This window comes from Nuphar pumila, chromosome 1, assembly GCF_984573655.1.
Source record: "Nuphar pumila chromosome 1, dmNupPumi1.hap1.1, whole genome shotgun sequence".
NCBI classification, from domain to species: Eukaryota; Viridiplantae; Streptophyta; class Magnoliopsida; order Nymphaeales; family Nymphaeaceae; genus Nuphar; species Nuphar pumila.
The window spans coordinates 33,417,427-33,440,477 of record NC_143249.1 but is presented as its reverse complement, the minus strand read 5'-3'; the positions used below and the strand labels follow the sequence as shown (position 1 = coordinate 33,440,477).

Below are 23,051 nucleotides of genomic sequence, written 5' to 3'. Positions count from 1 at the left end.
CTCGGGCTCGTCTCATTTAAAGCTTGGCTCGAGCTCGTCCGCTTTGTAAATGAGCTGAGCTTGAACGGCTTTGTAAACGAGCTATCAAGCGGAGCTTGAATGTTCTTTCGAGCCAGGGTTCAATAAGGCTCATTTCTTTGCAAACCCAATATATATAATATCTATGCAAATAATTTCACATATGCATTGTTACTGTAATGGGTAGGACGTTAGTCTTTCTTCAAAATGGGTTAGGTTTGAATCTTGTATTTGGCTTAATGGTGGGTCACTTGGTTATCATTAGAGAGGATGGGGGATCAAATTCCTCCATAAAAATTTTTTTAATAGATTTTGTTGAAGCTTGGCTCGGCTCAACCTCATAACCGAGTTCGAACAGTTCAGGCTAGACTCATACACAGCTCGTGTGCATCCCTAGTTGACGCATTGCTTCCTGATAACTATAGTCTATGGGTCAAACTATCACAGGGTGTAGTATAACTATCAAGGATGCAATTCTGAGGCTACTTTTCACTCAAGGCGAACCAAGGGTAGGGCTTGATGTGGCTCGATTCTAGGTTGATTCCTTGTCAGCATACTGGATTATATTCAAAATTTGACTGAATCTGTTTGGACGGATTTGATAAGCAAAAACCATATTCCATTGTAATCGGAATTCAACATGGGTTTTTATTTTTGCTATCGAATCTGATTACATGAAAAAAGAATCCAGATCCGGATTCATTTAGCCAATATCTGATTAGTTGGATCTGGTGTTCTCACATCCAACCCGAAATCCGAACAGCCGGTATTCCACTTCGTCTGACTCGTCTCTCCGTAACAAATCGGAATTTTGCACAAACGGATCGGATAAACTGTTGACCACGACCTTTGATGTCCCAAATATGAATCGGAATGAAGCCGAGTCTACTCTTATTTCTCGAGTCGGATCGGAGTCTTTATACGACGCGCGCACGGGCGCGAGACGGAAGACGGAGGGCTTAGGGTTTAACATTCCGGTTGCTAGGGCTTTTGCAGCAACAGCTCTCCCTCCTCTCACCGTCTGTGGCGGAATCAGGCGATCCCCACCGGAAATGGCGAATCCCTACTGGAACACCGGAGGAGATCCCTCAGCGCCGGCGGAGAAGAGGCCGAGATCCGTCTACGGTACGCCTCCTCTTTGGAAATCCTAGGGATGACACCTTTTTCGTTTGCAGTACTTTCTCGTTTTTTTTATTCTGTACTTTCGATTGATCTCGTTGCTTCCGATCGCTTATCTCTTTTCTTCGGGCTCTGCAACGATCGCGTTTGTGAATTTCTTGTATGGTAGAGCAAAACCATAGATTTTGGTTTCAGTGACTTATGCCGTTGGATGAGGTGTCTATCCTTCGGATTCGAACCCTCGTGCTCGTAATTTCTGGATGAAATTAGTTTTAGAAATAATAAAAACCTTAGAGCTCGGAATTTCGTGGTGGTGCGTGGAGTAGAATGATCGAAACCCTAGTTCGTTGTGAAACCGGGGATAGAATGAGACGCACACTTGAAGTTATCGGTTTAACTTGTGAAAATGGGATTACCAGGAAGAGTATAGCAAAGAACACAGTGATTTTGCTGCTGATTTAGGTTTAGGTAGAACAAATTTCACTGGAACTCATAGTTTTGTGATGGGATTAGGTTTAGAGAACTAGAATTCTGGAACTCAAAAATTGGCGTGAAACTAGAGAAGAAGAAACCTTACAACGCTTAATTTCTTGTTTAATATAGGGCAAAGAATGATCATTGTTTTTTTATTGATTCAGTGTATAGAAATCGCTGGAACCTATTTGTTGGTAGATTTTCTCACGAGTAAACCAAGATGTTACGATATCTCATATGGTTGATAACTTGATATTTATTTTCTGTTTGTAACTACCCTTTTCTAGCGATAAATTATGCATATTCCTAGGGAAGTTTTTGCCAAGTATAAAAAATGTGAATTAGCTTCACAATTCAGCTAGTTGTTACGTAATAGTGTTAAAAGTTTTCTACGCGGCATGAACTTGAATTTTCAGCTTTTTGAAGATATTGAGCAGTTCGTAAGCATTCAGAGAAATTTTAGTACATCTGTGTTAATCTTAGCATTGTGTCTGTGTTTTGCGAGCTTTTATGGTGTGCTTGGATGTGCTCACTTGTATAGATGAACGGGATAAGCTGTGGAGCATAGCACAACGTTTAAGCTTATCCTCTTTTTCTGGAGAAATGAACTTATTCAGCCCTCTCCTTAGAGATGTCTTTGCATGCCATGACATAGATATGCTTTGGGAACATGGATATCTTAAAACATAGATACCTATTCTTGTGTTTAGTTTTTCTATGAACTGGGCATTTTTTTTTTGAAGTGCTTTTTTTACTCCTGCAGCTATGAAATACTCATGGTAGAGCTTCTGTAACAAATTGATCTATATCAAGACATGGGTTGCAACTGTGTGTCAGATCAGTAAAATCCATTGATAGCACATAGTTAGCACAAGAAAGAACGCGTTTATGGGTGAAAGCATATTCTTTCCATTCAGCCTTATGAAATGATAAAAGTCTATTATGTGGCTTAGTTGAATGCATGAATCTTTATATTCAAGCATTTTCTTATATGGTCGCCTGAATAAGATGCTGTAGTTTTCAATATTATCTTGTTATTCTTCCTTTTTCTGTTCCAGATATGGTATTTTTTTGGTGCTTGATATTTTTCTGTTTCAGGTATCATTTGTTGAGTAGATGCAGGGTAATTTTTGTAATAGTTCTTGTTCGTGTGGTTCTGTCACTAGTAAGAATGCTTGTGTGACTCCAGTGCAGTATGTAATGAAATGGTGGTCTTCAACAAATGCACAAATAACTCACAAACAAGTGTCTATTGGAGATACTACAAGCATGACCCTTGAAAGGGTATAAAAGGAAGAACACTTGAAAAATAAATAATACTTTATTCATGAACAAAATGCTTAAGAAGCATGGTTATTTACATTGAAGGGGTTCACCCCTATATATACAAAAAAAGTGGAAGAGAGAGGAGAGCTCATTTTGAGCTCTCCAAAAGAGACGTTGGATTCCAACGTCTCTTAATATAGTTGTTGGACTACAGTCCAACAACATTTATTATTATAGTTGTTGGACTATAGTCCAACAGCATTTATTATAGCTGTTGGACTACAGTCCAACAACTATTTGCACCGTCAAGTTCAAACAGGAACTTGACTAGATCAAATATCTAGTTTCTATTGAACTAGATGCTAAAAAAGAAAATAAAGAAAAATAGAAAAAGAAAATAATAAAAAAATATAATAATATTAAATAATATATATATATATATATATATATTACAGTTTACATTTTAACACTCCCCCTCAAACTTACGGTACAATGAGCGAAAGTTTGTCTAAGAGGAAGTGAAATCTGGGAGCAGCGAGAGGCTTGGTGAAGAAGTCTGCTAATTGATATTCTGATGTAACATATGGCAGACCAATGGCTCCATGTAAGTATTCCTCTCTGACATAGTGACAGTCCATCTCAATGTGTTTAGTGCGCTCATGGAATGTCCGGTTGCTTGCAATGTAGATCGCACTTTTGTTGTCACAGCACATCTTTGAAGCTTGCGTTGCTTTAGCTCCCATATCCGCTAGCAATCGTCTGAGCCAAACAACCTCCATAGTGGTGGTTGTCATGGCTCTGTATTCAGCTTCGGTGGAGGAAAGAGAGACTTTATGTTGCTTCTTGCACCTCTACGAAATTAAGGTTTCACCTAGGAACACACAAAAACCAGTAGTTGAGTGTTTATTATTGCGATCACCTCCCCAGTCACCATTAGTATATGCAATTAAATTTAATGAAGATGAAGCAGACAAGAAGAGTTTTCGTGAAAGACAGGATTTTAAGTATCTAATAATACGCAAAATCGCTCCCATGTGCACGGAGGTGGGAGCATGCTGAAACTGACTGACTGTATGAACCGCATGAGTTATATCTGGCCTAGTAATGGAAAGATAAGAAAGAGCTCCAACAAGCTGTCTATAAGGAGTAGGATCATCAAGAAGTTCTCCATCATCAATTTTCATTTTAACATTGACAACTTCTGGAGTGTCTACTTTCTTATCATCTGTAATTTCAGACCTGAAAACGATATCAAGAGCAAATTTAGATTGAGATAACAAATACCCCCGAGGGGAATAAGCAACTTCAATGCCTAAAAAATATCTTAATAAACCTAAGTCAGTCATTTTAAAGTGAGTTTTAAGAAGAGATTTGATATTTGCAACTCCCTGTTTGTCGCCTCCGGTGATGATCATATCGTCCACATAGAGAAGAAGAATAATGATGCCTGCATCAGATTTCTTAACAAACAAAGCAATGTCAGTTAAACAAGGTTGAAAACCAATATCAAGCATAACATGACTAAATCGGTCATACCAGGCTTTTGGAGCCTGTTTAAGACCATAAAGAGTTTTTTCTAGACGAAGAGCTTTACCCTTAGGGATACTAATGTTAAAATGTATCTCTCTTTATGTAAATATTTACATATATATATAAAGAGAGATACATATACATATATATATATCACGTATATATGTATATGTATCTATCTTTATATATATATGTAAATATGTATGTTTCTTTTTGTTTCTTTTCTTTTCTTGTAAAACCCGCAAGGGTATTTTAGTCATTCACCTTTTGCGCCTATAATTCTTTTTGCTTTTTCACTTTTATTCTTTTTCTTTTTTCTTTTTCATTTTTTGTCTTTTTTTTGTGTTGACTCAAAGTCAACTTGGAGGACTCAACACTAGCTATTGAGCCTCTCCAACGGTTAGAATTCTAACCGTTGGAGGGGCTCCAACAGCTAGTGGAGCCCCTCCAAGGCTTCCTTTCTCATTATAAATAGGGGAGTTCCCCCTTTGTAATACTCACTTCTTGGAGCTTTTGTTCTCCAAGCTTCTCAATAAAATTCTTTATATTTTGTATGCCTTTGTGCATTTGAGTTTCTTTATTGTACCTTTGTGTACATTTGTTCTAAGTGTTCTTGTGCATTTGTGCACATTGGTGGTGTTGTGCTTATCGCACACTTTATCTCTTTTTGAGATATTTTCACATGGTATCAGAGCTAGGCTTAAAGGAAAAGAAGATCGTGCTCTTTTTTCTCTTCGTTGGAATACCTCGTAAAGCGTGCCATTAAGTTGTGGTGGTTGAAGTGAAGACTCGGCTCTTCATTCTATATTTTGGAAGCTTCCTACATCAAGAAGGGACTCATTTCACATTGTGGTACGCATTTATTTCTCTTTGTATCCTCTCTAATGGGCGAAAAGGATTCTCACTTCTCTCTTGGCTTCAAATTGAATGGAACGAATTATCATGTATGGGCCGGGAATATGGAGGCCCATATAAAAGGAAAGGGTCTTTGGGGATATGTTCAAGGAACTATTCCCGAACCCGTACCAAAAATTACTACCCTTGACAAAGGGGAGATCAAAGTTCTTGAGGGAGAAGAAAGAGAAAAGGCTTTTGAAGATTACAATAAGAAGCATGAGGAATGGGAAATGAAAAACTACAAAATACTCTCATGGTTCTTCTCTTCGGTTGAGACCAAAATTAATGTCAATATTCTAAAGTTCAAAAAGGCATGTCAAGTATGGGAATATCTTGAAAGAATGTATACTTCAAGAGATTTGTCCCATAAATACTATCTCCAAAAGAAGGCCTTAACCCTTCAACAAGGAGAAATGTCCGTTAAAGAGTATTTCGCCGAGTTATCCACTATTTGGGATGAGCTTGCCCTCCAAGAACCTAAATGGAGTGGTGAGGCTATTGAATTGAGAGCCAAACAATTAGAAGAAAATCATTTCTTCAATTTTTTAAATGGGCTTAGACCCGAGTTTGAACAAACTAGATCCTCTCTCTTGTCTTCTTTCTCTTCCCCTCCGTTGGAAGATGTGCTTACCAAATTAAGTGGAGAAGAAACTAGATTGGTATTGAATAAAACCAATCTAAGTGTGTTGGCCGTCCCCTCTAAAGATCAGGATGAGGGTGCTTATGCCGTCTCAAGACCAGGGAATAATGTTAAAATCTATAAACCCCCTCATTTTAACAAAAATCAAGGAGGAAGAGAAAATGGTGGGCATTATGGTAGGAGAGATTATAGTAAGATCATATGCCATTTTTGCAAAGAACCGGGTCACATTAAACCGGTATGCCCTAAATGGAAGAAGATGGTGGCTATGTCTACTACTTTTCAATCAACCAAGGAGGAAGGTCCTTCTACTTCCAATCATGCTACTTTGGCTCTCAATCAAATCATGGAAGCTCTTCAACCACTCCTCAAGGGATCCGTTTCCGGAGCCGCCATGACCACCTTCTCTCCTCCCGGTAAGACTCTTTGGCTCTTAGACTCGGGTGCATCCTTTCATATGACTCCAAATGTTTTTTCACTTTCTAAATACTCAAAAAATTTGTCACCCTCTTTTGTCTCCACCGCGGATGGGGCTTCTCTTGAAATAAAAGGAATTGGTGATTTTGAAAGACAAGGTTTTTTTATTCCAAAAGTTAGATTTATACCAAAACTAAATTTAAATTTGTTTTCTGTCTCTCAACTATCGGATCATGGGTGTGATATCAAATTCTCATCAAATAAATGTTGGATACAGGATCGCCGGTCCGGGAAGTTGATTGGGGAAGGCTCTAGGAAGGGAGATCTTTATCTCATGGAGTTTCTTCAAATTCCAAAAACCTCTTTTTGTAATGTTGCCCAACATAAGGATATAAATGTTTGGCATAAACGCCTTGGGCATCCAAATATTGTCAAGCTTTCGTATTTACATTTTGCTAAAACCTTATGTAAAGACAATTTCAATTGTAATGATTGCATTCTTGGTAAAATGAGAAGCTTACCTTTTGGACAAAGAACTATGTTTTCAACCAAACCTTTCGAAATTGTGCATTCGGATGTATGGGGACCGGCACCCGTTGTGTCTAAGGGAGGTTTTTCATATTATGTTATTTATGTGGATGATTTTTCAAGGTATAGTTGGATATACTTCCTCAAACATAAACATGAGGTTTTTTCTACTTTCAAGATCTTTCACATGTTAATACAAAATCAATTCAATAGTAAGTTACAAATTTTTAGAACCGATTCCGGGGGAGAATATCTCTCAAATGATTTCAAAAGTTATATTGAAAATAATGGGATTGTTCATCAAAGGTCTTGTCCCAAAACTCCCCAACAAAATGGGTTGGCCGAACGTAAACATAGACACATAATTGAAACTACAAGAACTTTACTAATTTCTCAAAAAATTCCAAAAAGATTTTGGGCCGAAGTGGCTCTTGCATCGGTTTATCTCATCAACCGACTTCCATCCAAAAACTTGAATCAAATATCTCCATATGAAATCTTGTATAAAAAAGAACCCGACTACAATAGGTTAAGAATTTTTGGTTGTAAATGTTTTGTTCTCACCGATAAGAATGATAAATTATCTCCCAAAGCTATTCCTTGTGCTTTTTTGGGATATTCGGAAACTCAAAAAGGGTTTAGATGTTGTGATATTAAAAATGATAAACTATATGTTTCAAGAAATGTAACCTTTTTAGAAAACATAAGTGGTTTTGAAGAACACAAAAATCATGAAGATAATGCCGATTATTCTTTTTTGTTTGAACTATTATCTAGAAATGAAGATTTTTTTAGCGATCATGAATTAAAAGAGAATGAGGATATAAGTGAAAGCATTCCTCAAACCATTCATGATGAAGAAGAAATGATAAATGAACCCATTACCTATACTCATAGAGATAAAAGCACTTTTAGAAGTGCAATAGAGAAATATAGTGATCTTAGTGAATCTTCCAACAATTCTCGAAGAACTGAAAGATCTAGGAAAAATCCTTCTAGATTTATATCCTATGAGTTTTTTTCTCCAAAACATAGGGCATGCCTTAGTGCCATTCACTCATATCAAGAACCTAGAAATTTTAAAGAAGCTAAGGAAATGATTGAATGGAGGGATGCCATGGACAACGAACTTAGAGCCCTCAACAAAGCCAAAACGTGGGTTTTTCAATGTCTTCCAGAAGGAAAGAAAACAATAGGATGTAGATGGATTTTTAAAGTCAAAACCAAGAGTGATGGCACTCTCGAAAGATATAAAGCCTGTCTTGTCGCAAAAGGATATAGTCAAGAATACGGCATCGATTACGAAGAAACCTTTGCTCCTGTTGCACGAATGGTTACTGTAAGGTGTTTGATCACCATTGCATCTATTAAAAAATGAAATATTTACCAAATGGATGTTAAAAATGCATTTCTAAATGGGGATCTTAATGAAGAAGTTTATATGGATGCTCCTCCTGGTATGAACGTACCAAAGGGGAAAGTCCTTCGTTTGCAAAAAGCGCTTTATGGTTTAAAACAAGCCCCTAAGGCTTGGTATGATAGATTTAATGATGTAATGGTTCAAAATGGTTTTTCCTCATGCTACACTGACACTGCTTTGTTTGTCAAAAAGTCTGATGCAGGAATTGTGATTTTACTGTTGTATGTTGATGATATGTTGATAACAGGTAGTGACATAAAGGGCATCAGAAACATTAAAACCACTTTAAAAGAAAGGTTTGAAATGTCAGACCTGGGGTATCTGACTTACTTTCTTGGTATCGAGGTAGCCTACTCTCATAGAGGCTATTTTTTGTCTCAAACAAAACTTGCCTGTGAGATTCTTGACAGATCAGGTATTACTGATGATAAAATCTGTGAGACCCCTGAAGTTGTGGGATCAAAAATGAAGATCGATGATGGGAAACCTTTGGAGGATCCTACCCCCTACCGGCAACTTGTGGGATCTCTAATGTATCTTAGCATCACAAGGCCGGACATCTCTCATGCCGTGCATACTGCAAGCCAATTTCAGTATGCTCCTACATCCGTTCATATGAGTGCCGTTCTCCGAGTTGTCAGATACTTAAAGGGAACTTTAAACAAGGGAGTTTTCCTTTCCTCTTCTTCTGAGTTGAATTTAATTGCATATACTGACTCTGATTGGGGAGGTGACCCAAATAACCGTCACTCCACTACAGGCTTTTGCATTTTCTTAGGTGAATCCCTGATCTCATGGAGATGTAAGAAACAACAGAAGGTGTCTCTATCATCCACCGAAGCAGAATATCGAGCCATGGCGTCTACAACTATGGAGATTGTCTGGATTCATCAGTTGTTGCAAGACATGGGGATTCCAATTCAAGAACCCACAAAGTTGTGTTGTGATAATAAGAGTGCAATCTATATTGCTAAGAATCACACGTTTCATGAGCGGACAAAGCATATTGAGATGGACTGCCATTATGTCCGAGAGGCATATCTACAAAAAGTCATCGACCTTCCTTATGTAACGTCAGAATATCAGTTGACAGATTTCTTCACCAAGGCGCTCTGCTCTCCAAGATTCAACTTTCTCCTTAGCAAACTTTCGGTCATTGTGCCCTAAGTTTGAGGGAGGGTGTTAAAATGTATCTCTCTTTATGTAAATATTTACATATATATATAAAGAGAGATACATATACATATATATATATCACGTATATATGTATATGTATTTATCTTTATATATATATGTAAATATGTATGTTTCTTTTTGTTTCTTTTCTTTTCTTGTAAAACCTGCAAGGGTATTTTAGTCATTCACCTTTTGCGCATATTCATAATTATGAATATGCTGTAATTCTTTTTGCTTTTTCACTTTTATTCTTTTTCTTTTTTCTTTTTCATTTTTTATCTTTTTTTTGTGTTGACTCAAAGTCAACTTGGAGGACTCAACACTAGCTGTTGAGCCTCTCCAACGGTTAGAATTCTAACCGTTGGAGGGGCTCCAACAGCTAGTGGAGCCCCTCCAAGGCTTCCTTTCTCATTATAAATAGGGGAGTTCCCCCTTTGTAATACTCACTTCTTGGAGCTTTTGTTCTCCAAGCTTCTCAATAAAATTCTTTATATTTTGTATGCCTTTGTGCATTTGAGTTTCTTTATTGTACATTTGTTCTAAGTGTTCTTGTGCATTTGTGCACATTGGTGGTGTTGTGCTTATCGCACACTTTATCTCTTTTTGAGATATTTTCACAACTAATACCAGGTGGGGCTTCCATGTATACTTCTTTAACGAGATTCTCATTCAGGAAAGCATTTTTGACATCTAATTGAAAGATAAGCCATGTTCTAATGGAGGCCAAGGCTATTAAAGTTCTAACAGTGGTCATACGGGCCACATGAGCAAATGTTTCTTCATAATCGATGTCATACTCTTGGGCATATCCTTTTGCTACTAAACGAGCCTTATATCTTTCCAGGGTCCCATCACTTTTGGTTTTGACTTTGTATACCCACCTACAACCTATAGGTTTCTTACCCTGAGGGATATCTTGTATCGTCCAAGTATTGGCCTTTTCTAGTGCATCCAATTCTATTTTCATGGCTTCTATCAATTCTATATGATTTTTTGCTTGAGAATAGGATGATGGTTCAACATATGATTGTATTAATGTAATGGCGGCCCTATACGTGGGTGAAAAAGATTCATAAAACACAAATTTTTCTGGAGGTTTAGAGATTCTAGACGTTCTTCTAGGTGAGACTTCAGAGTATTTTTGTAATGCACATGAAAGGTTTTGCTCTCTACGTCTTGAATATTGTAGACTAACATCCCTATGGATTTGCTCTTCATTATCATTATTTTCAACAACAATAGGACTTTGATCATTGTCAAGGTCACATCCAACATCACATTCATTGGATTTTGAAGTTGGATCAATTAAAAACGAGTATTCAGTGACATCCTTGGATTTTTCAAATTCAAAGAAGCTTTCTTTTTCCAAAAAAGATACATTTCTTGACACATATAATTTGTCATTTTGAAAATCGAAACACCTGTAGCCTTTTTGATTATCAACATATCCTAAAAAGGCACATGAGATTGCACGAGGAGAGAGTTTGTCATTTCTGTTGGTGAAAACAAAACATTTGCATCCAAAGACTCTTAATCTAGAATAATCTGGAGTTAAATTAACAAGCTTTTCTATTGGAGTTGTATTCTTTAATGAGGAAGATGGCATCCTATTAATGAGGTAGGTGGCAGTTAGAACCGCTTCAGCCCAAAAACTTTTTGGAACTTGATTTGCAATTAGCAATGTCCCAGTAGTTTCCATAATGTGCCGATGTTTGCGTTTGGCTAGGCCATTCTGTTGTGGAGTGTGTGAACATGATCTTTGATGTGTAATACCATGTAAATTGAGATAGTCTTTGAATTCGTTGGACATAAATTCTCCCCCTGAATCAGTGCGAAAAACAGAAATATCATTTTGAAACTTATTTTTAACCATTTTATGAAATATTTGGAAGTTAGCAAAGACATTAGATTTATGTTTAAAAAAATAAATCCAAGTATGTCTAGAAAAGTCATCAACAAAAATGACATAATATGTATAACCACCTTTGGAAATAACTGGTGCGGGGCCCAAACATCCGAATGTATTAACTCAAGTGGTCGTGAGGAAACAAAAGTTCTACTAAGAAATGGTAACCTTTTCATTTTGCCAAGAATGCAGTCTTTACAAGAAAAATTTTCAAAATTACAAAATGTTTCCAAACTTGGAAAATATTGAATTTTAGACATATGAGGATGGCCAAGCCTTTTGTGCCATAAATCCAATTCTAATTTCTGAATATTATAACAAAATGCATTCTTGGGTAATTCCAAAAAGTCCATGTAATAAAGTCCTCCTTCTCTATAGCCTTCCCCAATCAGCTTCCCTGACTGGCGATCCTGTACTCAACAACCATGAGAAGAGAAGGAGATATTACATCCATAATCAGATATTTGCGAGACAGATAAGAGATTCAAATTAAGTTTAGAGATATATCTAACTTCTGGGATAAAAAATCTTTTGGATTTTTGAAGATTTTCAAAACATCCTATTCCTTTTACTTCAAGAGATGTGCCATCGGCTGTAAAAACCTTTGACACACTTGAGTTATTTTTAAGACATTCGGATAGACTATTAACATTTGGGGTCATATGAAAAGAAGCACCAGAATCTAAAAGCCAAGGAAAGTTACCTGGACCGGAGAAAGATGCAATTGCCGCTCCAGTTGAGGCTTCGGTTGAGGGGGATACCCCTTTGAGAAGAGGTTGAAGGATTTCCATCAGTTGAGCCATAGACACAGGTGCATCTGGATCTTTTGACTTAGATTCAACAGATGCAATTTTTTTTTCTTCTCTTCTTTTTAACTTTGGACATTGAGGCCTATAGTGCCCCGGTTCATGACAATGATGACAAATAACTTTTCTTTTATCAAAGTCGTCATTTTGCCTTCCAAAATGAGGCAGCTTGTAAGTACGAGTATGATTCCCCGGTCTAGATACAGCTAAAACGGAGTCATCATCAACTTTTGGAGTACTTTTTCTAAGTCTATTTTCCTCCATAGTGAGCTATTCTAGAGTATCAACAATAGAAGGAATTTTTCCACGATGTAAAAGGGCCGATTTGGTGGATTCAAACTCCGGCCTTAGACCATTTACAAATTGATAGAAATGTTCCATATCGAGTTGCTTTTGGCGAAGCTCGATGTCTTCGGCACAATGTCATTTGGGCTCAAGAAGAGTCAACTCTTCCCAATGTTCGGACAACTCATTATAATATTCTCGAATAGTTTTATCTTTTTGAGTCATTGTCCGAACTTTATCTTGTAAATTGCATACATGTGCAATATCTTTAAGGGAATACATATTTTTGAGGTATTCTTCAGCCTTATCGGCATGCTCAAACTTAGCTAGACTAGAGCATTTTTTAATGTTTATGCTATTGATGAGCCATGACATAATTTTTGCATGCCCTATCCTCCATTCTTTCCATTTCTTTTCATAAGTGGCTAACGCCTTACTCTTCTCTTCTTCCGTTAGAGGAACCTCTTTATCACCCTATTTCTTGGTAAGAGATAGTTTAGGTTCCAAATCGGAACCATCCACTATACCCCATAAACCTTTTCCCCAAATGTGGTGCTTCATAATCGAAGCCCACATTACATAGTTAGTATCATTTAACTTCATAGGAATGATGGTGATCTTATCATTGTCATCCATCTTTTACAAGGGTAAGAGAGGAATAAATAGGAGGAGAGAGAGAGAAAAAGAAAAATAGTAGACAAAGGAATAAGAGAGGATACAAAACCAAAAATTTTTGTAGCACAAGTTCGCCTTTCTTCAAACAAATCTTCTTGAGCCAAGAACAAGGTGATGAAACACATTTTGTAAATGTGGCACGGAAATCGAGGCGGAAACACTTCAAGATCTAAGGATTTTGTAGCTTTGATACCATGTAATGAAATGGTGGTCTTCAACAAATGCACAAATAACTCACAAACAAGTGTCTATTGGAGACACTACAAGCATGACCCTTGAAAGGGTATAAAAGGAAGAACACTTGAAAAATAAATAATACTTTATTCATGAACAAAATGCTTAAGAAGCATGGTTATTTATATTGAAGGGGTTCACCCCTATATATATATAAAAAAAAGTGGAAGAGAGGAGAGCTCATTTTGAGCTCTCCAAAAGAGACGTTGGATTCCAACGTCTCTTAATATAGCTGTTTGACTACATTTATTATTATAGCTGTTGGACTATAGTCCAACAGCATTTATTATAGCTGTTGGACTACAGTCCAACAGCTATTTGCACAGTCAAGTTCCAACAGGAACTTGACTGGATCAAATATCTAGTTTCTATTGAACTAGATGCTAAAAAAGAAAATAAAGAAAAATAGAAAAAGAAAATATAATAATATTAAATAATATATATATATATATATATATATATATATTACAGTTTACATTTTAACACAGTATCCAATTGTTCCTTTCTCTCTCTTTAATTGAAACTTAGTAGTGAATATATATATCTTATCTGTCTCTTTTGGACAATATTTAGATTTTGTACCTCCTGGAGCTGGAGCTGGAGCTGAGATGGGAATGCATGTTGGTCAGGGAATGCCCGGTTATTTGGCAAGTGATGGTAGCCACGCTGCTACCCATGTTGTAAAAGACACTAAATCCATTATGGCATCTTATGACCGCTATCTCCAAAATGGGGTATCATGCCAAAAAAATTTGTGAGCCTCTATCTTTGGGTAAATGTATAGTTGTTTACATTGTGATCATTTTGCAGCAAATTTCTAGTCATGGTGCTGGAGAACCCACTAATATGGCTGCTGCTGGATTTGGTGGAAGGCTGGTTGTTGGAGGGGCGGCTGGGCCGCCCATCAGTGAGCCTGTTTTGATGGGTGGTCCCGGGCTTGTCCTTCCAAATGTTCCATCATATGGTCAAAACATGATGTTTGGGAACCAGCCACCTGTTAATCCAATCACAAGGCCTGTCCCTGAAGTACATCTTCCTCCTAATGCTTCCAGTACTCTTTTTGTTGAGGGGCTTCAAACTGACTCCACACACCGAGAAGTAGCTCGTATCCTTACAAATTAAATTTGTACTTGGGTTGGTTTTATATTTTTTGTTCTTTGGTATGTGGTATGGTATTATTTTATTTTCTTAGGTGTCTGTGTTTCTTGACAAGTTTGTAAAGATATATTTCGGCCGTTTCTTGGTTACAAAGAAGTGAGACTTGTAACCAGAGAGTCAATACATGTAAGTTCCTGAACTGAGAATTTTGTGGGATATTGGTAATCTTAAAGTGATGTTCCTTTTCATTTAGTAGGTATTTTTTCCAAATGGAAGACCGTAACTGTAATTTGTTCATTCGAACACGTGTTTTCATGTGTACTTTTTCCCCCAAAAAATAGGAGGTTAATTGTTATTTGTTTATTCCAATATGTGGTACAGTAAAATAATAGCTGTTTTTATGTGAAGACACTAACTATAAGATGGTGTCAATTTCTCAATAGTAAAGACTCAGTGCACTGAGTGTACCTACTCCCTTGTATCGAGCATTGGATTATTTTGGATCTAATGGTTGTGCTAAATTGGAACAAAAACCTTCAAATAAGGGTCGCCATGCTTTTGCATTTATCTTGAAAGAGTTTCAAAGCTTCATCTTAATAAAGGCAATATGTGCTCTTTGTCTACATTATTACAACTGTTAGTTCAAACAAGATCCAATGGTCTACATTAGGACTGGTGCACCCAGTGTTCTGTATCATTACTAATTTTTCAGTAGTACCGACACTGGAGATTTCTCTTGTTTTAGCAACATGATATATCATCGTAGACTATGACTACAAGGAACTGTCTGCCAAGCCAAAAGGCATGTGGCAAGAGAGCATCATCTTGTTGCCTCTTTGTGCACATTTTGAAAAATGGAAAGCTAGGCTTTTCCGGAGACAAATTAAATATTAGTCAGAGAAGTTTGATTTCACAAGGTAGTAGATATATTTGATTTAGACTTCTTGGTCAGCTTACTGTATGGGTTTGTTATAATATTATTGTGCTTGCTCTAGAATTTCTTCAGGTTCCATCTATATCTGAACTTCCATTTATTCCTTTATGTTTAGGCTATTCCTTTTATCTATTTCCTGCTCTCAAACATTCTATGTTGCAGCACGGAGGAGATCCATTAGTCCTATGTTTTGTCGACTTTGCAAATCCCAGCTGTGCTACAACTGCATTGAGTGTGTTGCAAGGTGAGTTTGCTTTTGCCTTCCTGGAGAGAACATGAATTTCATTTGGATTTTAATGTGATTATAGATAATTTGGATGATTAATTAGTGTAAAAAATGATGGGCGGATGATAAAAGTTGGGCCACCCCAACTGGGGAATCATTGGTTCAAATTCTGTTGCCAATAAATAATACTTTAGGATTTAAGATTATTTGGGTGCTCAATTATTGTTGAATATGATGGACGACTGATAAAAACTTGGTCATTCTAACTGGAGGATCATTGGTTCAAATTCTGCCCACAATTCCATGGAAAAAGATAAATCCTCTATGATTTGACGTTCTTGCTTGGGACTACAGGGGAAGGTGGATGAGAGTGTTTTGGGAGAATTGTTTCTCTAGATGGTAGATACAGATTTTGTAAGGATAATTTGAATCAAATAATGATACAATGACCTAGAACGCAGCACAAAAACTTAAGTTCCCATCATGTGATGCTGCCTATTGTACAAAATCAGGGTGTACTATAGACTTGGTAAAAAGTTGAGGGAGAAAGAGAAGACTTTGGTATCCTTACAAGTATCAATAAACAGTTTACATAACTTTTTTTCCCTTTTTTATTTTCAAAAACTCACAACTGGGTCTATATACACCATGTTTCTGGTTGAATTTTATAGATGGGAGTAAATGTGATCCATGTGTGACAAACATAAGAAAATGCCTTCAGAGGATTGGATCTCGTTTTATGACTTGCCACCTTCCACTGTTGCTGAACTCGCTTCAGCAAACTTTGTCATGCTATGTGTTTGAAGTTCGTTATTATGATTGGCAGATGGATTTAATGCTGTATTCAGGTCGCGTTATATTTAGATTGTTAAATTACACTACATTTGTGCTTTCCTGCAGTTAGTTGGTGGTTGCCCTTGAACACTTCTATGCTTACTGTACATTTTTGCTTTATTCAAGTTGTTGATGAATTGGTGGTTTCAGCTCTCAGTAAACTGGGGTTTGTTTCCGTCAGGTTACAAAATGGATGAACAAGATCCAGACTCGCCTGTTCTTCGGATGCAGTTTGCTCGGAATCCCGGGCCAAGGTCTGGCAGTGGCATGGGCCGTCGCGGTAGGCGATAAACGGAAACTTGGGATTGCACCTGCATGATTTTGTGCTCGCTTATCTCTATTTTTTCACTTTGTCATCGCCAGTGTAATTTTGTCTAATACATTGTGATGTTTCTCTTAGAGTAATGCTTAGGCTCAATTCTATGGTCTTGCAAAATAGAAAGCACTAGAATAGACATTGAGAGAGAGAGAATTATACCTTTATGAGCTTTTACATTTTATATGCGTCAGGAATGAATGGTGTAGGACTGTTGGTCTTCATGTCTGTTCAATTGTATACAGTGCACCAATTGTGCCAACACACCATGATCAGACCGATTGTACCAACTTTATGGCCTGTCCGCATGATCAGAGTATGCAGATTGCTAGGAATCTGCACAGCAAATGCTTGACGAAATGTCTCAAAGTGAGATTATATTATTCAGCACCATCTTATCTAGGTACCCAAGGGTAGGGGAGGTAAGTATTGCCAAACAAGTGTTTGATGTATTGCCGGGTTGAACCGTGATGATATCTGGTGTGCTAAAAGCAACAGTTACGACCAAGCGTTCAGGGTGTTTCATCATATGAAATTCTCTGAATTGAAATCTGATGAGATTAGCATTGCTTATATGTTATCAACCGATCACTTTCCTCAAGTCTTCTGTCAGACTGTGTGCATGGTGGACTTTTTTATGAAGATCTTGAGTGTTTTTTGGGGTCCCAGATTAAAGTTTGCCATATCTATCCTGTGTTAAACACTATGGACGCTCGGTTGACCTTCTTGGCCGAAGGGGTCAACTTAATTCTGCTCTCAAATTCATAAAGGATATATCCAAACCACATGCAACCGTATGGGGCTATTTTTGCTCAGTGCTTGCAGAATTCACTTTGAGTGTTAGAATACATTGTTGAGCTTGTCTTGCTATCGAATATTTACACACATGAATGCCGATGGGATGATGTCTTGCAAATGCTAAAATTAATGAAGAATAAGCAGGTGAAGCAAACATGAGGATGCAGCTTGATTGAGGTAAACAATTTGGTTCATTATAAGAAGGCTAGTATTCACAATCAGTACACCATAGTAGATTTATCAGATGTGGAATACAGGCTAGCAATAAACACTGCTACATGAAATGCATACAACAGATTCGTCATGCTGATCCCATGAAATAAAAAAAACTCACTGGGATCTCCTGGCAATTGTGATCGTTACCTTCTCAGGAATCTGTGGTGATAAAATTCTTCAAACGACAAGCGCTTGACTGCATAGGTACAGCTTCATCAGAATTCAAAGTAGAAAGATGAGAAAGGCATTGAAGTTGGTTTACAGACCTGGATTTTTACACAACAGTCTTCTACATATATCTACACAGTCTGGATGCAGTCTTGGAAGAACAAGCTGTGAAAACGGTAGACTTGTAGAGTTGGTGATATTCTGAAGCAGCTGAGAAGGGTTACATAAAGGAGGACATTAGCAAGAAAATGGCCTTGGACGAGAAAAAGAAAAATGCATGTCAAAGAGAAGCTACCTGAACATTGTTTCTCCCTCGGAATGGAGGATACCCATTTAGAAGCTCAAAAATAATGGCACCAACACTCCACATATCAACCTACAAGCAAAGAGGATGATTTCATCTCAATTCATTAAGCAAATATTCTAGTGCAGTTGTGTTTACCTTTTCATTGTATTTTTTAAACTGCAGAACTTCTGGAGCCATGTATAATGGTGATCCACAAACTGTGTCCGCATCATCCCCTGGATCTAATGTCCTGTAATATAGTTGAAATTATTCAATTATCTAACATAAAAGAATCCTTTCATTTCTTCTTTTTTGCTTTCTCAAAGTTTTGAATGCCAAATATAAACACCCAGGAACAAGTTTCTAGAATAACCTTGAAAGGCTGAAATCACATATTTTTAGCACGGCATCACCATCAGGACTAGAAAGAAGAATGTTCTGCAAGAAGAAAAGCTCTGTCCCAAATCACGATCTGAATTCTGAAATTCATGATCATTCACATGAGCATAAAAGATAAACATTTCCATACTTCAGGCTTCAAATCTCGATGGATAATGTGGTGAGCATGTAGGACCTCCAAACCAGCAGCTGGAACATACAGATGAATGTCTTAGTAACACTGCAGTAGCAACAAAACTTACTCTGCACCATGTGAATAAAAGGAAAGGGATTACCAAGTTGCTGTATGAATCTTCTTGCAGTATGTTCCAAAACCCTCCCATGTTGCTGAATGTAGGAAGATAAGTCTCCGCCATCACAGAACTCCAAGACAAGGAACAGATATCCATTAACCTACAGGAAGCAAATAAAAGATAAATGACCATTAGAAAACAATTTTTTTATAGAAGGCCCTTTTCTAGTACAAGAAGGCCCTTCTTGCAGTCTTTTCTTTGTCAATCTTTTGCCACCAGGTTTCATGAAATATGAAAATTTACAAGTTTCAACATTCTACTGTAGATGATTATGATTTACTTGTTACTTATCAAATGTCACACAAGTTAATCTTATCATAACAGCAATTGAACAGTATACAAAAGTATCATTGCTAATCAATGCCCTAAGATGAACCTACCGTGCTGAGTTGTCCCCAAAAACAACACATTCAAAGAAAATATTCCTGCAGATCTGAACTTGTTTTGATGGATCTCCAGAAGATGCTAAGAATTCTAGGATCCATGGAAGCTATGCACCTTTCTCAAGGAAGGAATGGCCTTATTTCTAACTCATTTTTATTGTCATACTGTATGGAACTGTTGAAACATCTCACACTTATCCCTAGGTGGTACATTACCAAGCTGGCAAGCAGTAGTGCATAGGAAGATGCACACATGCTCAAAATTTTCTACTTTAGGCTCTAGTTCCACCTTTAAGAGAATGAACATTCAAAACACAGCCTCTGAATCAATAAGAGTGAAATTAATCACAAAATATTTCACCAATCAAATTTGTCTTGGAACCTAAACCAGCATGAAAGTTTCCCAGCAGATTTTACTTAATTACAATCGTACCACTGTTACAAAACCAGAACATCCTTAACCTGTCTGATGCCACGATTTAGGTATTTGAATAAGACTGCTAGCACAGGAATCAGACTTATCACAAAGTGCCACTGCCAAGAAAAGATTTTCTAAACTGTTAATTCCAACTTGGACATACTTCATTAACATTTTTGTTGAACTCAAAGTATGAATTATGAAACCAGCATACCGGTTTATTACCATTTATGCTTTTTTAACTCCAAGATGAAATCATATATTCCACAGTAAATGAAAGAACGAAGTTACAACCAACAGGTTCTGACTACCAAAAATTAGTCAGGGCACAATATTTAGAAAAGACCATCTCAAAAGTAGCAATACGCTTACCATGGCATCTGTGGCTTTGTCACTGAAATTTTCCTTTTACCCTCATCTAACTGCTGTATCTCGTGATCAATTTCCTACTACATCTTTCCCCCCGTCCCATGTAGGTGGGATAAGGCTTGATGATGATGGATGATTCCCCCCCCCCTGTAATTCTTATCTTTAATTGAATTTTTCTCGTTATGTTCACTAGGCACTATTACTATTTAGTAATCTCAGAAACCATATACAAGTTTGTCATCCATAGTTATTAGTTATTACCATTTCCAATCTTCTTTTGATCATGATCATCTGCAACTCTTTAGGTTCTTTTCTATGAAGACATGGAACCCCCCAGTAGAGTTTGAAATGAGAACTCTCAATTACCAGCTATCACAAGCAAATCGGAAAAGGACCTTCAAACAAAAAGTAACCACACGTGTGCTTTTATCATCTTATACAGAATATGACTCTCGTCGAAATCAGGCACCAACATAACCACTTCCCAATTTCAATTACCATAGAGCTGGTTGGAACAAAAGAGCATGATTACATATTCAGTTCTGGAATTGTTCAAACCACCAAAATCAAACATAGTAAGAACACATCTGGGTACTGGAGTTTTTTTTTTTGGATTTATAACCCGAAAAAACCGCAACCCGCTCGAAGACCAGGTCACGCTGGCTCAGCCTGCCATACCTACGGTCATCGCAGCCTAAAACTCTGAGGCTAGGACCCCTGCCCCCAGGGCCTATGTTACTCGTTGACTTGCGCAGAGGGGCGACCCCCATGGGAATGGAACCTTAACTGCCCGCCTAGCAGCCAAGGCCCCACCCCACTACGCCAACCCCCCTTGGGGTTGGGTACAGAAGGTTTACATTTGCAAAAAGTAAAACTGTATAATCATAAGAAACATAATCAAGCATGATTATAAATCATGAACACACAAACTATAAGTCTACAACCACTCAACATGAACTTCAAAATCTTAAATCCGACAGCATAAACCCACAAAATGGAGTCCCCATCTAATTGAATCACAGCAACCAATTACTCACAAAAGTATCATAACCAACAGAACCAATCATACCATCAAACATCACCAAAACCAAAATTCCTTAAGTAAACCACACTCTTAGCACCGATTTTTTAATTCATTTCAACCCTCTCAAAACCATTTCCTCTTCTAGAAACCCCACCAGGACCCTTGTGTATTACATCTCTAACACCAACACAACACAAATTCACCATCACCAACAAACACCATAATGCAAAAAATCAAACGAAAACTCAATCATCCACATGAAAAGTAATCCTTCCCCCAAAACAAAACATGGGTATTACATCTTTAGGATCAACACAACCCAATTTCACATCAGCAACAAACACCATGAAGCAAATTTCAAATGAGCACTCTATCACCCACATGAAAACTAATCCTCATACACAATTTTTCTGCATTGGGTACCCGAATTTTGATCAGAAAACACCAACCTGGATTACTTCAAACAGGTGGACGATGTTTGGATGGTCAACCTTAGACAAGAAGGCGACCTCGCAATCTAGGGACTCCCTGAGCCTCTTGGTGAGCTTCGAGAGGTTCACCCTCTTCAGGGCGACGCTCCTGCCGCTGCTCACGTGCTCCGCCTTCCAAACCACCGCGTTCGAGCCAGCACCGACTCTCTTGGTCACCACGTAGTTCCCAACCACCCTCCCTGTGATCTCTCCCTCACCCCCTTCATCCATCATTTCTCCCTTCTCCTGACGTCCTCTTCTTCCTTTGTTCGTTTCGTTTGCTTTGTGTATCTAAATAGTAGATTTTTTGTCGCTGTCTGGGAACGATGGTTATGCGAGGGGTTCTCTATCGTCCATCTTCGAGATGGATGGTTATAGACAAAAGAAACAAAGGGTGGGGCCCACGTGCCGCTGTCCTGACCCTAACAAAAATATCTGCAGGAGATGTAATCGGTTCGGACTAGTCCAATATGGGTCGGAACCCAAACATGGACAGGAGACCCGTCAACAGATCGGACTCGCATTAGATCCGGACTTACAGTATTAAGCAATGTTGTCAGAATTCGTTTTTCGAAAAGATTTAAAAGCCCCATGGGGGTTTGGCATAGTTAAGGTAAGGCCTAGGCTGTCGAGGTTCGATTCCTAAGGGCATCATTCTCTCGCTCAAGCTGACGTCCAGCATAGGTCCTAGCCAAGGTTGTTAAATGCGATGAGGCGAAGGGAGGCGTTGAGCCTGCGCTTCGCCTCTGAGGCGTACGCCTCTCACAACTGGTATGGAAGTGAAGCAGTGGGAGGGGAGGCAGGGAGCGGCGGAGGAGCAGTTGGCTGGCACGTGGCGGTGGATCCACCGGCACTTGAGGTTAGCACAGCCGACGAATCGGGCGGAGGAGGAAGACTTGGGGATGAAGGAGGGGATTCTGGAGGTTGATGAGGGGCAATTTGCGCATCACAGCACGCCTCAGTACCTTGAGCGTGTGCCTCGCCTCTGACGCTTCAGGTATTTGAGCGTACACCTCTCACAACACTGGTCCTAGCCTCAGAGTTTTAGGCTGTCGAGGTTCGATTCCTACAGTCATCATTCTCTTGCACAAGCTGACAACCAGCATAGGTCCTAGCCTCAAAGTGAGTTTTACGCCTTTGGTATGTATGTCAGGTTGAGTCAGCATGACTAGGTCTTCAATCTTAAATGCAAATTTTTTCTTATGCAAAAACAAAATAAAAAGATTTAAAAAATCTGTTTAAATCAGATTAAATCAAGTTAGGAGAGAAGGAGACGCCTTTAGGATGTAGGTATGGCAAGTTGAGTCGTAGATACGATTTTTTTAAATCATATAAAAAAAAGATTTAGAAAATCTGCCCAAATCGAATCAAATCAAGTCAGGAAAGGAGATGCCAAAAGCAACGAAAATGAAACCCTATGAGTTTTAT

General features: G+C 38.1%; 2 protein-coding genes across 2 annotated transcripts; one reads left to right on the top strand and one right to left on the bottom strand.

Annotated features, from left to right (window-relative positions):
- The first annotated feature begins 969 nt into the window (after positions 1-969).
- Positions 970-16,919, top strand: LOC149848630 (RNA-binding protein 2-like). Its single transcript, XM_089996475.1, has 6 exons — positions 970-1,143; positions 13,965-14,125; positions 14,202-14,496; positions 14,614-14,675; positions 15,586-15,667; positions 16,665-16,919. Exons 1-6 carry the CDS (start codon positions 1,071-1,073, stop codon positions 16,772-16,774), a joined length of 783 nt encoding a protein of 260 aa, XP_089852601.1. The 5' UTR covers positions 970-1,070; the 3' UTR covers positions 16,775-16,919.
- A 314-nt stretch (positions 16,920-17,233) lies between these two features.
- LOC149848629 (protein kinase family protein) lies at positions 17,234-21,869 on the bottom strand. Its single transcript, XM_089996467.1, has 8 exons — positions 21,603-21,869; positions 18,942-19,059; positions 18,797-18,855; positions 18,641-18,705; positions 18,424-18,517; positions 18,277-18,357; positions 18,080-18,191; positions 17,234-18,009 (listed from the first exon to the last, which is right to left on the bottom strand). Exons 1-8 carry the CDS (start codon positions 21,855-21,857, stop codon positions 17,957-17,959), a joined length of 837 nt encoding a protein of 278 aa, XP_089852593.1. The 5' UTR covers positions 21,858-21,869; the 3' UTR covers positions 17,234-17,956.
- Between the last annotated feature and the right edge of the window lie 1,182 nt (positions 21,870-23,051).

Excerpts from the sequence above, each read along its gene's own strand:
- LOC149848630 (XM_089996475.1), top strand. The coding sequence starts at position 1,071 with ATGGCGAATCCCTACTGGAACACCGGAGGAGATCCCTCAGCGCCGGCG. Across the intron at positions 1,144-13,964 it reads GAGGCCGAGATCCGTCTACG|ATTTTGTACCTCCTGGAGCT; the intron begins GTACGCCTCCTC and ends GACAATATTTAG. Across the intron at positions 14,676-15,585 it reads TAACCAGAGAGTCAATACAT|CACGGAGGAGATCCATTAGT; the intron begins GTAAGTTCCTGA and ends TCTATGTTGCAG.
- LOC149848629 (XM_089996467.1), bottom strand. The coding sequence starts at position 21,857 with ATGATGGATGAAGGGGGTGAGGGAGAGATCACAGGGAGGGTGGTTGGG. Across the intron at positions 18,518-18,640 it reads TGTGATTTCAGCCTTTCAAG|GACATTAGATCCAGGGGATG; the intron begins GTTATTCTAGAA and ends ACTATATTACAG. Across the intron at positions 18,010-18,079 it reads ACTGTTGTGTAAAAATCCAG|TCAAGCGCTTGTCGTTTGAA; the intron begins GTCTGTAAACCA and ends GTACCTATGCAG.